At 39.6% G+C, this 16,164-nt stretch overlaps 1 protein-coding gene across 1 annotated transcript in view; it reads right to left on the reverse strand.

Moving 5' to 3' along the window:
• Window positions 1–1,325: 1,325 nt before the first annotated feature.
• LOC123980769 (cytochrome P450 26B1) overlaps window positions 1,326–16,164 on the reverse strand; it is a 38,057-nt gene continuing 23,218 nt past the window's right edge. Inside the window, exons 3-7 of the mRNA XM_046065316.1 lie at window positions 8,169–8,287; window positions 7,104–7,260; window positions 6,603–6,758; window positions 4,623–4,907; window positions 1,326–3,983 (exon numbers count right to left, since the gene is read on the reverse strand). Of these exons, the coding sequence (XP_045921272.1) occupies window positions 3,591–3,983; window positions 4,623–4,907; window positions 6,603–6,758; window positions 7,104–7,260; window positions 8,169–8,287 (1,110 nt within the window). The 3' untranslated portion in view covers window positions 1,326–3,590. The remainder of the gene's footprint in view (window positions 3,984–4,622; window positions 4,908–6,602; window positions 6,759–7,103; window positions 7,261–8,168; window positions 8,288–16,164) is intronic.

Below are 16,164 nucleotides of genomic sequence, written 5' to 3' on the forward strand. Positions count from 1 at the left end.
CAAAGTTGTGTTCACACTTTAGTATTTATGTGTGCTTGACCAATTCTGGTCTACTGGAAGTGATGTGGATTTCTGGATCATCATTAACACCTTTATGTGTTTTTACTTTATCAGAATACAGTTTCAAAAGCTGCAGCATGTGGTAATGCTGAGTTTAAAAAACAAGTTGCTATTGGTTGATGCACTTTGAATCGATTTCCTTTTGCGTAAAGGCAAAATGGGTGCAGATTTTAGCACTTGAAATGATTAATATAAAAATCATTATTCAGATATCCTTTTACTTTATATTTTATTACAGGAGTACATTTAACAATCACGGTAACAAAAAGGGAATGGAAAAATGTAGAAGAAGACATTCATATTTAAACTAAATGAAATATTTTCCTGTAAAAAGAAATTCAAATATTATGTACAGAATGACTTAAGACAGGTTCAGAGAAACCAACAGGTGAGAGGAAGGGGAAGTGTAGTCGCATGGCACTTAAAAAATAGACATACCTCGCAAGTGCTTTCTGTTTTCCATAATTAATATCAAATAAAATGCAGTGATAATAAGTCTGAATAACAAAACAAATAATAATTATTACAGTAATCAAATCAACAATATTAACATTTTAAACACTGTTTACAATATAACTGAAATACATAACATTGTAAATACATCCAATATTTACCAAAGACCCTCTCATTTAGGCTAAAGACTCTAAATCTGTAATAGAATAAAAAATAGCATTTCAAATATCTTATAACAGCAATATTAATTGTACAATAACATTAATATTAGGTTATTAGTAGACGTAAATAGCTGATTTTCCCAATGGCTTGCTAAAGAAAGGAATATTGTACAAATTAATATACACTATAACCTATGAATGCTGTTTTTGCTTTCACAATTTATATATATATATATATATATATATATATATATATATATATATATATATATATATAGTAAAAGCAAAAAACAAATCTCACTCAGTACAAACTATTGCAATCTAGAACTCTCAATTAGAAAATTTACACAAGAAAAGCAGCAAAAAAATAATATTTTTATCATGAAGAAATCAGTGGTGTGGTTGGTAGAAAGAGTGAACAATGTCTAGCACAGGCAGAATCCATCTGGAATGCTATTGGACAACAGGATCGTCCAATAAGAAAAGCCTCATTGTGGTCCTTCTCTCTCAAAGGATTTCCGAAGTTTCCGAATTCCCAGAGTTCAGTTGCAGAAGCTTTCCCATATATATATATATATATATATATATATATATATATATATATATATATATATATATGAAACAATAAAAACAGATCTTCTTTTCCAATTATGGAACACACAAAGCTCTGAGAGTTCTGATTGTGCAATCACCTCAAACAATAAATCTCTTTTAGCTAATAAAGTTGCTTCAACCATGGAATTTATTTTGTTTTGCATTCTTAGCGTTGATTGGAGGAGCAGCAAGACAGAATGTCGAACTTCGCCACAGAACTCAAAATGGCTGCCCCAAGGAGGGGGGGGGAATAAAAAAAAGCACACAAATAAACAAACACGGAATGACAATGCAACACTCAAGCAGCATGTATGTCGGTTTCTCCTCTCCACCTTATCCCTCTATCTTTTCTCCTCGTCCAGCTCAGGAAGTTGTGGCAGTTTGTCGGAACAAGTTCTTTATATTGTCCTTGTTGCGGGATAAAAGTCACCGTCTGAGAGAGTACAATCTCAATGCAACTTGAAAGTGTAGTTTATGTATCAAAGCACAGTTTGAGAGAGTTTACAAAGCAGACCTGGACCTCATTACTGTTTGACCTTGATTCAGTTACTTTTTCGTGTGAGATGCCAACTACGAATTCCTGTTAGCTGATCCTGCTTGCACCACCAAAACTGCTTCCTTAGGGGGGGGTACAAAATGGTTGCAGAAGGTAATACGTCAAGTGAGAGTAAGCCCTATTTGAAACCCCTGATATATTTTTGTTTACATGGACAGAAAGCAAAATAATTGACAGCTTTTCAAAAAAAAATCATAATTATTTATGTGCGGTCAGAGTTAAATATCAAAAAGCAAAGGCTTATTTGCTATTCACCACAATGTCTACTCTGCACCTGAGTTCACACACCACCAAGATTATATATATGGGCAACATTTTGATTTAATGCTGGGCAAGTTGTGGGTAGCAGAGACTGAAGAAGAGAGGGTAATGCAAGGTTTTCACTGAAGATAAAGATAATAAGACTGTAGGATAGCATAGCCTCTTAATGCTTTTTTTTTAGATTGAGTGCAGTTTGCATTTGTCTTGACATTTTAGGGTTTTATCCAGATTTTAAGTTTGGAGAATGTAAAAGCCATAATGATGGCATCGATCTTCCAGCAAGGATTTACCTCCTCAACAAAGACCCTGAACATTTACTTAATCTAAAAACTCCCTTGTTCCTCTATTCATTACTGTAATTTTAAAATGAGCTCTGCAATTCTTACCCTTGATGTTTGTCATGTGATAACTGATGTTTATCCTACTTTACAACGCATAAAAAGAAGCAATATGGGATCTTAAATAAAAGAGGCAGCATTGTGAAAAAAAACAGCAGGAAAGGAGGACATAAAACTTAACAAATTGCCCATTTACATCAATTCAAAATGTTGTGTTTCTCCCCTTAAAATATGCAGCTGGTAAATCTTCCCCACCACAACTATATCCCTTATTTCTAAGCGCAACCCTTTCCTTCACTGCCTGAATTGATACTTGACCCTAATTAGAAGTACAAGTTTAAGCAAGTCAAAGTATGGACTGCATTATGGTACAGAGCCAATCTGACAAGCTCAGCAACGCACTCTATCTGTGCCACAACCTGATACCCAATGTGCTATTATACACTTGACTGCATCTGTAAGCTAGTAAACAATTAGAATTGCAATGGACCTTTGATGGAAAACACAAAGCCACTACTGATTTCTGTCATTCTTTCAAATCTTTTTCAAAAAAGCACAAAACACAAGTTGAATCTGGATGAATTCTTGCTCGAAATCTAGCAATTTTGACCAGAAAATCTAGACCTTTCAGACTACATATCCGTCTCTTTTACCCTGCTTGACATCTGAAATGTTTCACTGCATCTGATTAAGCACAAGCAAAATGCTAAAATATATTCTCTCATCCTATACCCTGTTTCATCCATCTCACCTTCCTTCCACAACCATCTTTACTTTTTCTTTTCAGCACTTCATTTCACCAAATGTACCACCATACCTCTCTCTCTCCCATTGTGCACTACCCACATTCTCTTTCAAATTATATTACATAGCTTTTTTGTACATACATTTTGTTTGTATATTTCTTTTAAAAAATACCCATTATAGAGCATGATTAAGAACTTTTTTGGCAGCTTCTTCCTTTATCAGAGGAAAGTCCCGATCATCATCAGTTGTAACGAGACAAAGCCTTCCGCTTTTCTTTTAGTCTGAAAAGGAACCTCCAACTTGGCAGAGCAAAGGTGGAGAAGAAAAAATAACTGTGAAATTCTTTCTTTTCTTCCTTCAGTCTTCTCCCTAAAGACTTCTTCGATCACTCACCCTCCCTACTCGTTAACTCTCTGCCCTTCAAACAGTCGCTCCCAGCAGCTCTTCCGACTTGGCCATGATCTCGTTCTGGTTGGAGTCCAAGCCGTAGAACTTGACCTTCAGCCCGTCGACAGGGTGGACCACAGGTACCGTGATCACGCGAGGGAACTGCCGGGTGGCCAGCTCAAAACGGCTTGTGCATGCCAGCTCAATAGCGAGGATGCGAAGGAAGAGGTTGGCGAGCTGCTTGCCCAGGCAGGACCGGACTCCACCGCCGAATGGCAGGTAGTTGAAGCGCCCCTCTTTGTCTTCTCCCCGCTCCTGGCTGAAGCGGTCAGGGTCAAAGGCCTCCACGTCCTTGAAGACAGATGAGGTGTCGTGGGTGTCCCGAATGCTGTACATCACACTCCAGCCCTTTGGAATCTGGACTCCCTGGAGACAGAAAGACAGAGAAATTAAGCCAGTGAGCAGGTTTGTAAAGGTGTAACCATGACTGCAGGTAGATTTCAATCAATGCTGCGAAACACATTATGGCACATGAACTTGTACAGCCAGAGATTTTGTAAGTTGCAAAACATTTGATTCCAGTTCGCTGGCTAAAGGCTTGACTCGACTCTGGGGGCGGATGCACACACGGACAGCTGCGGACCTCACCGATGTGCCCTACGTCTTTTTATACTGCTTTCTGGAGTCAGCTTGGCGGACTCGTTTCACACATGCGCAGTAGATCGGTTGGCGCCCTGGTAGCATAATCGGTGAGCGGACAGGTCCGCGTGGTCCTAAAAAAAATGGGAGGCACACGGACGTCCACACAGACCCTCCTCATGCGGACCCTTGCGTACTCAATGACGCAGAAAGTATAATCCTTGCTTAAGAATGGGGTACTTCTATTTGTACCAGTTTTGAATGCAGGAATGTTAGAATCAGTTGGGATGGCAGTTTGTATGTACCCATAAAAACTTGTGTTTGGGGTAGTTTCTTAAATGCATGATGAGAAACACAGATATTAAAGAGATATAAATCATTAAGTGGCTAAAGTATTCAGTCGGGAAGTATTCCTGGGCTACTCACGTCAAGTTCAAAGGTCTGCATGGCGGTTCGATAGGCCCCTGAGACTGGCGAAAAGAGTCTCAGGACCTCTTTGATGACACAGTCCAGGTACTTGAGGCTCACAATGGTGTCCAACCTCAGCTCTCCTTCAGGGCAGAGGCAGCCATTATGGAGAAGACCCCTGGCTCTCAGCTCCTCCCTCAGGCGCTCCAGGACAGCGGGGTGGCGGAGGAGCTGCATGATGAGCGAGGTGCTGGCGCTGGCTGTCGTGGCGAAGGCAGCAAAGATCAGCTCGATTGTCGACTCCTGTGGGATGACAGAGAGGCGAGATGGTGTATTAGTGCACTGGTTCCTAAACATTTCAGCTTGTGATGAGCAATGCCTACTCATGAGCCCTCATCTCGCCTGTGAGCAGTTTAAGACGTTTTAGACTCCTAACACTCCACTGTATGAGTAGACCTAGTAAATTGTTAGATACAGGATGAGCAATTATCTCTCTTCTCCACAAAGGGTTTAGAAAAGATAAAACTTTCTATATACAGCCTCTAAACTCTCTATTACTATCCACTACTTGACCAGTGCTGGGAAAAGCCAGTGACTGATCTAGAAAATAAAGCATAATTTTAGCATGAGCACAAACTTTCACAGAGTGTGGAATTGTACTGAGGGTATATGAGTTGATTTGTCTTTACTTGGTGGGTAAGCCAACTGGACTGTCTCTCAGCTTCTGATGGACTAATTGCTTTTCACTTGAATAAAGTCCGGAGAGTGGAAATAAAGATGGTAGTGTGTAGTGAGCTTAAGGGAGATTGTGGATATTAGCCAGATGTCCAGCCATAGCCACAATTACTGTTTTTGAGGTGGTACCAAAACAAAATTCAGAATTTATGATTCAAGAAAACAGATTATCTTACCTGCATGTTATAGAGTTTTCAGTGGCATTTTGATTGGTTATTTACATTTAATGTAAAAAATTTTTTTCAATAGTTGTTTAGCCAAATAGTGAGCAAACTCAACCTGGTACCTCAACCTTACTTTGGACACAAATCCACTACCCCACACCTCAAGCTTGCCATTTGTTTTGTAATGACACAGGTCCAAAAAAAGAAAAATGCCAAGACATAATAAAAGTATGTTGTTTTGAATTCCTGAAAAGTAGTGTGTTTGGAAATATGAAGTTCATATCCAATAACAACATTTAGCGCTCCATGCCTGGTCCATTAAGGTAGTGGAATAAATAACCCCGCTGGGCAGCATGACTCTCATTATAAACCTCTCATCTGCCATCATCTGTGTCAAAACACATCTCTGCCTCACCCTACACGTATGTGTGTTATATATGCGTGCGTCAGAAAACTGCAGGAGAGTGCTTCAGCCTGGGCCTCAGCGACAGGGGCTCCCCAGTTCACTTTATGTGTGTATTTTTTTATATATATATATATATATGTGTGTGTGTGTGTGTGAGTGTGCGCGTACAGGAGGCCTCTTTCAGACCCCTAGCAGGGGGAGTGTTGACTTATTTTTGGCCATGGACTTAACCCAGAAACCACAGAGTGAGAGAGCGAGAGAGGCAGAGAGAGTTGAGTTTCCACTGAATTCCTCAGAATTACTTTAATAGGTAAATAGAGGGTGTGCCTGTCCGGGTGTGTGTGTCTGTGTCTGTGTGTCTTAAATGGTTGCTGTCTGTCTATGGGCATCAGCTTAGCATCCCTGCGGTCATACCCTACATTGAGATGGGTATCAAAAGTTACTTTCATTGCTTACGATCCAAGGTGATTTGTTGGAGAAATTATGATATATATATATATATGTGTGTGTGTGTGTGTGGCAGCATTTTAGTACTGTGTTCTGTATGTGTTACTGTGTGTATGTTTGAACACCATCAGAGTCGGTGTGCATATATGTACAGTATGTGTTAACGCTGTATGATTGAGTGGCTTCTTGTGCATCTGGCTTCTCTCCAGCATATGTTTGCCCACTTTTTCCTCATAGGTATGTTACCTTAAGTTCCTGCATGGTGAGCTCAGAGCCATTCTCTTTAGCGCTCTCCAGCAGGACATCCAGCGCATCACTATAATCCTTGCCCTGGGAGCACAGCGGCTTCTCCCTGATGGCTTTCTCTATGCTTTTCTGCAGAGTGTCTCGTGCGCGGATACCCTGGAAACGCATACAAAGGAAAGTTAACACTAGCCTACAACAATGCTTTTTACAAATTTTCACTAAAAGATACCACCATTTTTTTGTCCCTCTTGTGATGTTGAGAACTCAGAAAAATTCTTCAGTTACAAGTGAAGTAAAAATGGGGTGAAATAAAGTCTACCTAAGTTTTTTTGTCTACCTAAGTAGTAAAAAACATCTACAACTTGGCATAAAGGGAGAAGTTTTGTTTTTAGGACACATGCAAATAGAGGTACATTAAGTGACAAAACATAGACCAAGAAGATTTCATTTTTGTAAGAAGAAAGTTGGTACTTAAACGAAGTAGAGGATGTAAACACATACCTTCCTGTAGCCACTAAACGGCAGGTCTATTGGAAGGCTGAACAGGTTATCAACAAAGTCCTGGAAGGTTGAAAACAGATGTCTCATCTCCTCCTCTGACACCCTAAATCCCAGCAGCACCCGCACTGCCATGGTGAAGGACAACCTCTGGCTCTCCCTGTGGAAAGACAACAGATCAGGACCTCAGTCACATTCAGTTTTAAGATGAAATGTACACCTGAATGAGGATATGCATGCATTCACACCACTTCTTTATAAGATGTCTGTGAAGGCTCTCAGTCATCCAGGTCATAGTTATCCAAGGAAGGTTAAAATCAAGGGCAACTGGACTTAAAGATAGTGGTTAAATAGCGGGGTCCTTCTACCGGTCAGAACTGTAGAAGTATCTCAGATGAGCAACAAAATGTCTTCAAGTGTCTTTAACCAAGTCTAGTTGCCCTTGATTTTAACCTTCTTCATAATTGTTCTTGCATTTCAATTCTAAGGAGGATGCACTTTCTCTTCGACAAGGAACTTGAGTTACACAATTCTTTTTCACAAATTAAATGTTTCACTTTATTGCCATGGATAGAAACATATAATGACCTCTCCAGCATACCGTATACTAACCTGCAACAACAATGATGTTTCAACACACAACAATATTGTTTCTACCTAAAATTCCGATGTTTCTGCCAATGATGCCTCTTCTACCTGAAGCCAATACTTCATTTATTTAAGCAGTTGTGTTTTTCTAAAGACAACTGGGATGTCTTTGATTTTTATGGTGATATTGTTGCTTGCAGAGATTGATCATAATGTCATTGTTTCTATCTGCTACTTTCGTCTGTGTTTCAACCCATAATTTACATTTTTCCATAACTTGTGTTTCTTCTTGTAGAAATTACAGGTTTATTTCCACAGTATATGTGTTTTTATGTGTGATAATGTTGTGCGATATTCTGACCGACTATGATGACATGTCTACCTGCAGTAAGATATTGATTCTACCCCTAGTTTCTAAGCCCAATAACAATGAAACTTCTGTCTCTTGTGAATGCATTTCTTCACCAGGACCCCCTGTACCTGTAGACGTTGATGGGCTCGGGGTTGGAGCTCCATACTCGGAGGCTCTCCTGGATGACCTGCTGGATTTTCGGGAGGTAGGACTCCAAGGCCTCATGGCTGAACACTTTGGCAAACACCTGGAGAGATAGAATAGGAGGCATGCAGTGTAATTTAAAATGCTGAAAGTGACTGCACCTGTCTGTTCATGACACATACTGCACAGACAGATAAAGATCAACCAGGATTTTCATTAAATGCTCATAAATTAATGACTTGGCACGCAGACAGAAAGCATAGTGAAATATGTTTGAACCAGAGCAAGTCCAAGCAGAGGACAAAAGCACTGACTAAACAGACTGTATACGGCATATGTCCCTCTTTGAGTAATCTCAAACACCCACACGAGCAGAACATTAGTAAACGTCTGAGCATGGCAGATCCTGACAGACAAGGTGTGAAGAAATGACATGAAGAACAAATTTATTCTATTGTAATATTTACATTATGTACTCCACTCCAGTAGTAGCTTTTTCAGTCCCATTTGTTTATCTGTCTGTCTGTAGGTTCACAGGACACCTAAAATACTCTCCAATAATAATGTCTGGGAAATTTGGTGGAATGTTTATCCATCCAATTCGTTAGTTTCATATGTTTATCCAATATGTGTTTTTTGCACACTTTCACTACTCCAACAAGTTTGATCCAATCTTAAGCAAATTTGGTGCAACACATATTTGAATGACGGATGTACAGTCCCCTCCAAAAGTAGTGGAACGTTAAGGCAAATTCCTTTGTTTTTGTTGTTCACTGAAGACATTTGGGTTTAAGATCAAAAGATGAGTACGAGACAAGAGTTCAGAATTTCAGCTTTATTTTTTTTGTCCTGGTATTCACATCTAGATGTGTTAAACAACTTAGGACATATCACTGTTTGTATTAGACCACAGCATTCTTAGGTGAGCAAAAGTAATGGAACAAATAATCTTAAAGTAAATAACATTTAATATTTGGTGGCATAACCCTTGCTTGTAATAACTGCCTCAAGCCTGCGACCCATCGACATCACCAAACTGTTGCATTCTTCATTTGTGATGCTATTCCAGGCTTTTACAACAGCTTCATTCAGTTCTTGTTTGTTTCGGGGTGTTTCTCCCTTCAGTCTCCTCTTAAGGAGGTGAAATGCAGCTCTATTGGGTTAAGGTCAGGTGATTGACTTGGCCAGTCTAAGACCTTCCACTTTTTCCCCCTGATGAAGTCCTTTGTTTTCTTGGCAGTGTGCTTTGGGTCATTGTCCTGCTGCATGATAAACTTCCTCCCGATTAGTTTCAATGCATTTCTCCATAAATTGGCAGACAAAATGTTTCTGTACACTTCTGAATTCATTATGCTGCTACCATCATCAGTTACATCATCAATGAATATTAATGAGCCTGTTCCAGAAGCAGCCATGCTCGCCCAAGCCATGACATTACCTCCAGCAGGCTTCACAGATGAGCTTGTATGCTTCTTTCTTTCTCCACACTTTGGCCTTTCCATCACTTTGGTAGAGATTCATCTTGGTCTCATCAGTCCATAAGTTTGTGTTTCAGAACTTTTGCGGCTCATCTCAGTACTTCTTTGCAAATTTCAATCTGGCCTTCAGATTCTTCCTGCTGATGAGTGGTTTGCATCTTGTGGTGTGGCCTGGTATATTTCTGCTCTCTGAGTCTTCTTCCAACAGTGGATTGTGATACCTTCACCCCTGCACTGTGGAGGTCGCTGGTGATGTCACTTACTGATGTTTTGGGGGTTTTCTTCACAGCTCTCACGACATTTCTGTCATCAACTGCTGTTGTTTTCCTTGGCCGACCAGTTGGACATCTGTTGCTCAGTACACCAGTAGTTTCTTTCTTTTTCAGGACATTACAAATTATTGTGCTTTCTATGCCCAATGTTTGTCCAATGGCTCTGGTCGATTTTCCTTCTTTTGTCAGCTTGACAGTGGCTTGCTTTTCTCCCATAGACTGCTCTCTGGTCTTCATGTTCAGGTTTATCCTCTCTAACAGGAAATGCAGTCTTTATAGGTTTGAACCAAGGATGAAAACTTAGACTAGTCATGCAGAGCTACTTAATGTTTGGACAATCAACCTAAAAGGCAACAGCTGGGCAACAAGAAACATCACATGTTCCAATAGTTTTGCTCACTTGAAAGATGGGTGGGTTCAAACAAAGGGTGATATGTCCTGAGTTGTTGTTGTCTAGATGTGAATACCACGAAATAAGAGCTGAAATTCTGAACTCTTGTCTCGTACTCATCTTTTGATCTTAAACCCAAATGTCTTCAGTGAACAACAAAAACAAAGGAATTTGCTTTACCGTTCCAGTACTTTTGGAGGGGACTGTATGTTGTTTTAACCATGCTAGTGGCGTGGCTCAACAGATAGCAATGTGGTGGACCGACCGGCACACCACATTGCTCCAGACTATAATACCTACTTACATGGATTGTCATGATATTTGGTACAGATATCCACAGTGCCTAAAGGATAAATCCTTCTGATTTTGGTGATCCTTATCTGATGGCACAATGAGGTTCACATTTGTGGTTTTTAGTACAATGTCTCAACAAGTATTAGATGGATTGCCATGAAATGTGGTACAGGCATTCATTTCTCCCTCAGGATGAATTGTAATAACTCTGGTGAGCCTCTGACTTTTCGTGCATCATGGCCCATCATCAGGTCAAAATGTTTATAGGCATGATGACTGACAAATTGTTATAACTCTTAAATGGACTGAGCAATGACACGTGCAAATTTCAATGATGAAAAAAACTCCCAAATGTGATGGTATTTTGTCTATAAGCTAAACGTAGATACGGCATTAGTACAGCAATTTAAAAACTTTTAAGTGGCTTTAAGTTGGTCCTTGTACAAAGTTCCTAATATTCCCCTTCTTTCTCTTTCCAGTCATCTACAATATTTTCTGTCTATTAATCCCTTCTTCTCAATCCTGAATTATACCTACACAAAACTTTCCATAGTGCGTTCATTCTTATTAATTTTCTGTGATGCCCCCCTTTACAGAGACTTATACATTGTGGAGGTTTTCCCCTGCAGTCAGCAGAACTAGAATGACAGGCAGAAAGAGCAAGAGAGAGGAGGGGGGAGAGTTAAGTCTTTCCTGGCTGCTTGTAGTATTTCTTAGTATGAATCAGTCACCAGTCGTCAGTGTTGTTTGGACAAATAACATTCTTTCAGATTTAACCTCTAAAACCTCCCTTAAAAAAGTCTTGGAAATTATTTAGAAGTGTAGAACATTGGAGAGGAGAGGAGGAAAGTGAGTGGACTGCACTAGAATAGGGCTTTTATATTAATGTGAATCAGTCATTAACACTTTGCTTTATTTTTAAAAATAACATTCTCGTGCACATAACCTTTTGAGCTCTAACAAAAACAGTCACAATTTGGTGTAAATGTAGAACAGAAGAGAAGGGAATGATTAATATCACCGCTGGTTGGGGGAAAAAACTTTTCAGCGATGAACACAAACATTTGAGCTTTTTGCACTGAGTTTTAAAGAGTACAGTGTTGAAACCACAGAGGAATGTCTAATTCTGCAAATTAAGTTTCACACAAGTTACGATACTAGGTTTTATTCAATTGGTAATCGCAGGAAGGCAATGCAGAACATTGTCGAGCAAGTTCAGCGACTGGTACACATGGTTTGCATTTTCTGCCCAATGAAAAGAGACTGGAACATTTGAACAAGCAAATTTTATATTAGACATGAATACGTCTGTCTAATGATCAGGCCCTCAATTCACTTTAAGAACCTTACAATTTAAAAATGCTAGTTAAGATGTGGGTTGAGCATTTGCATGTATGAGTTAATTTCTTATTTTGCTTATTTTGAAGTAGTTTTGAAGGTTTGATTTTTATGAGCTCCTTATTTTCTAACCTGCACAAACTCATAATTGCATCTTGTCTGTGGTTTTCCTCAATTTATTTTATCGCTGTGGGTTCTTTTTATGACTTTCCTTCTACATTTTATAACCATGCAGATAAATTAAACTACAATTAAGACAATATACACTTGAATTTTAGTAGCTATGATGGGTTATTGGACAATTACATGCTGAATCTCTCTGAAGTGGCGTCTGTTCAGAATTAACCTGTGGAAAACTAGTGTGTTTGTACCAAAGTACGATTTGTAGCTTTTTAACCACGACGTGCACAAAGAAAATTACTTTATTGTGTATTGGGAATATATTTACCATGTGAGAACACAATGATTTAAAGACAAAGTGTTCCTGCTTCTTTTCATTGAGACATAAAGGAGGCCGAGAGGGACGAAAGGAGCTTCTAGCGGGATTTGAGCCCAGGCCAATGAGGGTACATGTGGTTCCTGAGGTAAAAGTTTCAGCCACCAAACCATCAGTTGGGCACTCGCAATCTTATTTTGCCCTCTACCTCATTTTCCTCTCATTTTCTTTCGCCTCTTGCCGTCTTCCCCCATTCTCAGCATTCCTGCAAACCCTGCTTCCCTCTCTCCGTCGCCCTCAGGATGAATGAACAATAGTCTACTAAGCTTATGATCTGTGCATGTGTGAATTTCATATACATATATATATATATATATATATATATATATATATATATATATATATGTTAGGGAATAGTTAGAGCAGATCACAGAGTGCTCCAAGACACATGACCTGTGCCCCTACCATGACCACAGGGGATTACATACACTATCTGACCTCAAAACAGTGAAATAACACAATGCTATCTGTTCTTTTGTTTGTCAGGTTTAGTTCGTTTTTAAGCTAATCTCAATGTCAGATCGATTGGCCACTGTTCGTTCTTCCATTGTACAGGGTACAGGGTTAGGTGTATGAGGATGCGGGGTAGGGTTTTTTGGAGACCATGAACTGGTTTTAGATGATACATGGAAGAAAGACGCGTCTTTAAACTGTCTTCCAGTTGCTGCAGATTGGCCCAAAAGGATTTGTTTATCCTTAAGTCAGTTAATTAGTCAAACATTTAGTTGGTTACAAGTAATCTCTTATCATTTAAGTGATTTGACTGATTACTTAGTCCATCAGTAATTGAAGGACTTATTTAGTTAATTACTTGTGTGGTCATGTGGTCAGATTTTCACTCATTCGTTTAATGGACTGATTGTGTGTCAGAGATTTAGTTGGTAACCTAGTCCTAGAACTATTTGTTCATTTTATGGGTTTCTTTGTCAGTAAATTGGCTGGTTAATTAGTCATTTGATTTTCACTTCAGTGGTTTCAACATCTTTGAATCCACGAATCAACCTTTTCTCTTTAACTGAGCCAGCTTGTTGATCACTTGCCGCAGGACTGCAAAAGTAGACGAACATATTTTGTCAGAGTCATCGGGTAAATCTTCAGCAACTTTGAAGAGAGAGCGAAAGGTGATTGGGCAAAATATGGTTAAAGCCAGATGAGGCTGTGTAACGTTGTGAATTTAGCTATTTAACCCGTCTGCACTAGATTATGTATAATTTGTCAATTTGGGTGAGTACTTTGCCTCTTCCTACACACACACACACAGGCCGACATAAATTTAGTCGGGGCAGCAGCATTGAGCTACTGTAGGACCAGTGAGTCAGTCAGTCTTTGTGTGTGTGTGTGTGTGTGTGTGTGTGTGTGTGTGTGTGTGTGTGTGTGTGCGCGTGTGTGTGTGTAGTGTGTGGTGTGCGCACACAGACGGACATGAGGCCAAGACTCTGAAAGGTAACTACAGGTCACACAAAACACACACGCTCAGACACACACGTGCATGGTATCTCCCTGCATGGCCTGGCTGCCAATCAAACGCAGTTTTTTATGCCGTGTCATTCTGGGACGTTCCAAGTTCCACACAGGCCGGGGGGGGTGGAGGAGGGATTGTTCAGTACAACGGTCATTTTGCTGCACCACAAAAACGTGACAGTCTTCTCTAGCCTGCAGCGCAAAGACACAGGCTTAAAGACACACACACACACAAACACTCCCAGACTCCTATACACACACACTGATATAGTCACAGGCACACACACACACACACACACACACACAAATACGGCCGTCCTAATAACGTCCATATGTCTTAAATTATGTGAAAGTGCTGCGAGCTGCTGGTTCCACAGACATGTAAAGACTCCTTTATTCTTCTCTCTGCCCTCCTTCTCCCTCTCTCCCTCTCTCTCTCTTCACTCCCACCTCTTCCCGTCTCTCCCTGCCCCTTCAGTCATCCTTTTTTAAAATGCTTTTAATTCTCTTCGCTCTTTTCTCTTAGTCAAACAAGCAGTCCATACGTCTTTCCCTGCCTCTATCATCGCGTCGAATCAGAAAAGGATTGCTTTGTTGGTGAGCTCCAGGGCTTTCAGAGCAGCCACGTGAAGTTAATGTTACAACAAAAGTCACATAGGAGGCAAAATCACATCACTTCTTCTTATATTTCATCTTAAAGCATGTTAACAGAACCACACAAGCAATTAAAAAACAACCTACAACAATCTACTTCAGGACGTTTATATCTAAATGCATGTGCTATTTCAGCTTGAGAAACATGTTTTAAAGTTTAGTTTTAAAGCTTAATGCATTTCCAGACGTGGGAAATCATTAAAAACTGCTGCATTAACATATAAGTTTGCACTACACTCTATTTCCGTGCTATCAGACTAAAGGTTTCATTCTATCATGTTTTAAAGAGAAATATTGTACTTTTACTCCACTAAATGTCCCTGCAGTTACTTGTTACTCTGCAGAAGAAGATGAGCTATAGTTTACACACTGAACTTTTACATAATGCAGGACATTGCCTTTTTAGGCAGTATGTCACTGTTAGAAAGTAGCCTGCACTGAAGCGTCATATCACTACACTTTTTAGGTATTTGTACTTGTATTTTTATAGGATCAACTACCCAGCAGCATTTGAATGGGTAATTTGTCCCACCTCAACCGGCTACAGCATTAAATGCTGCTTACATGATAAGGCACCAAAAATAACTAATTATAGAATATTTGAAAGGGGAAACTCGGTATAATGAGTACTTTCAAGTATATCTTGCTGATAATACTTGTGTGCTTTTACTTAAGTGCAAGACTTTTACTTTGTAGCAGTGTTTTTATGTTGAGATATTACTACTTAGTAAAGAGTAAAAGAGTATTTCTTTCTGCTGCAGTATTTGAACATGTATTACTGTACAGTACTTTGTAATTAAAGTTTTTCTACCACTGTGGACTTCTGCATGGATTAAGATTCATGATCATTCCTGGTGGCTTTTCTCAACCAACAGAGGACCTTGTACTTTCTCAGCTGGAATGGGAATATGAAAATCACCTGAACTGCAGCCATGAGGTTTTCTTAAGACAACAGTGAAGCATGGTTCACCTCCCTGCAAAAACGTTGTTTAAACTCTGCAACAACTCCTCATTGATATATATTTTCTTTAAATTTGGCCTTAGAGACTGATAAAACTGAGTAAAGCAGAGAGGGGACAGACAGAATGGGCTTCAGTTCAGTTAGAATTGGCGGTGCCCTCTACTGGTGATGAGCAAAAGTACAGGAAAGAGACATCACATCACACGCGGAGAGAGAGAGAGAGGCATGCAGATCAACATACTGAGAGAAGAGGAAAGAGTGGAAAGGAAAATTGGACTGATTCGCCACTATTTTAAAATATATATATATATATTTCAGACAGAAAACCAGTTGAAGATGTCAGGTTAAAAGTGACACTTAAATTGAGGCAGAGGTCAATTTGAATCTATCCACTTCTTTTATTCCTGTCCAATCTACCTCGCTGTCTCACCCTGTTCCTGCTTTTCCTATATTTAGTGCCGGAGGGTTGGTTCCAAAAAAAAAAAAAGAAAAACAAGGAAGAAGGAAAATGTGGAGCTAGAAAAAAAGTGGAATGAGGGAATTTAAATAGTGGAGGGACAGAAAAGTGAGAGGTATGTCAGAAGGGTGAAAATAAAGAACTGGCTGCCACTGTCAACATAGTGTGTATTTGCATG

This window comes from Micropterus dolomieu, linkage group LG12, assembly GCF_021292245.1.
Source record: "Micropterus dolomieu isolate WLL.071019.BEF.003 ecotype Adirondacks linkage group LG12, ASM2129224v1, whole genome shotgun sequence".
Taxonomy (NCBI): domain Eukaryota; kingdom Metazoa; phylum Chordata; class Actinopteri; order Centrarchiformes; family Centrarchidae; genus Micropterus; species Micropterus dolomieu.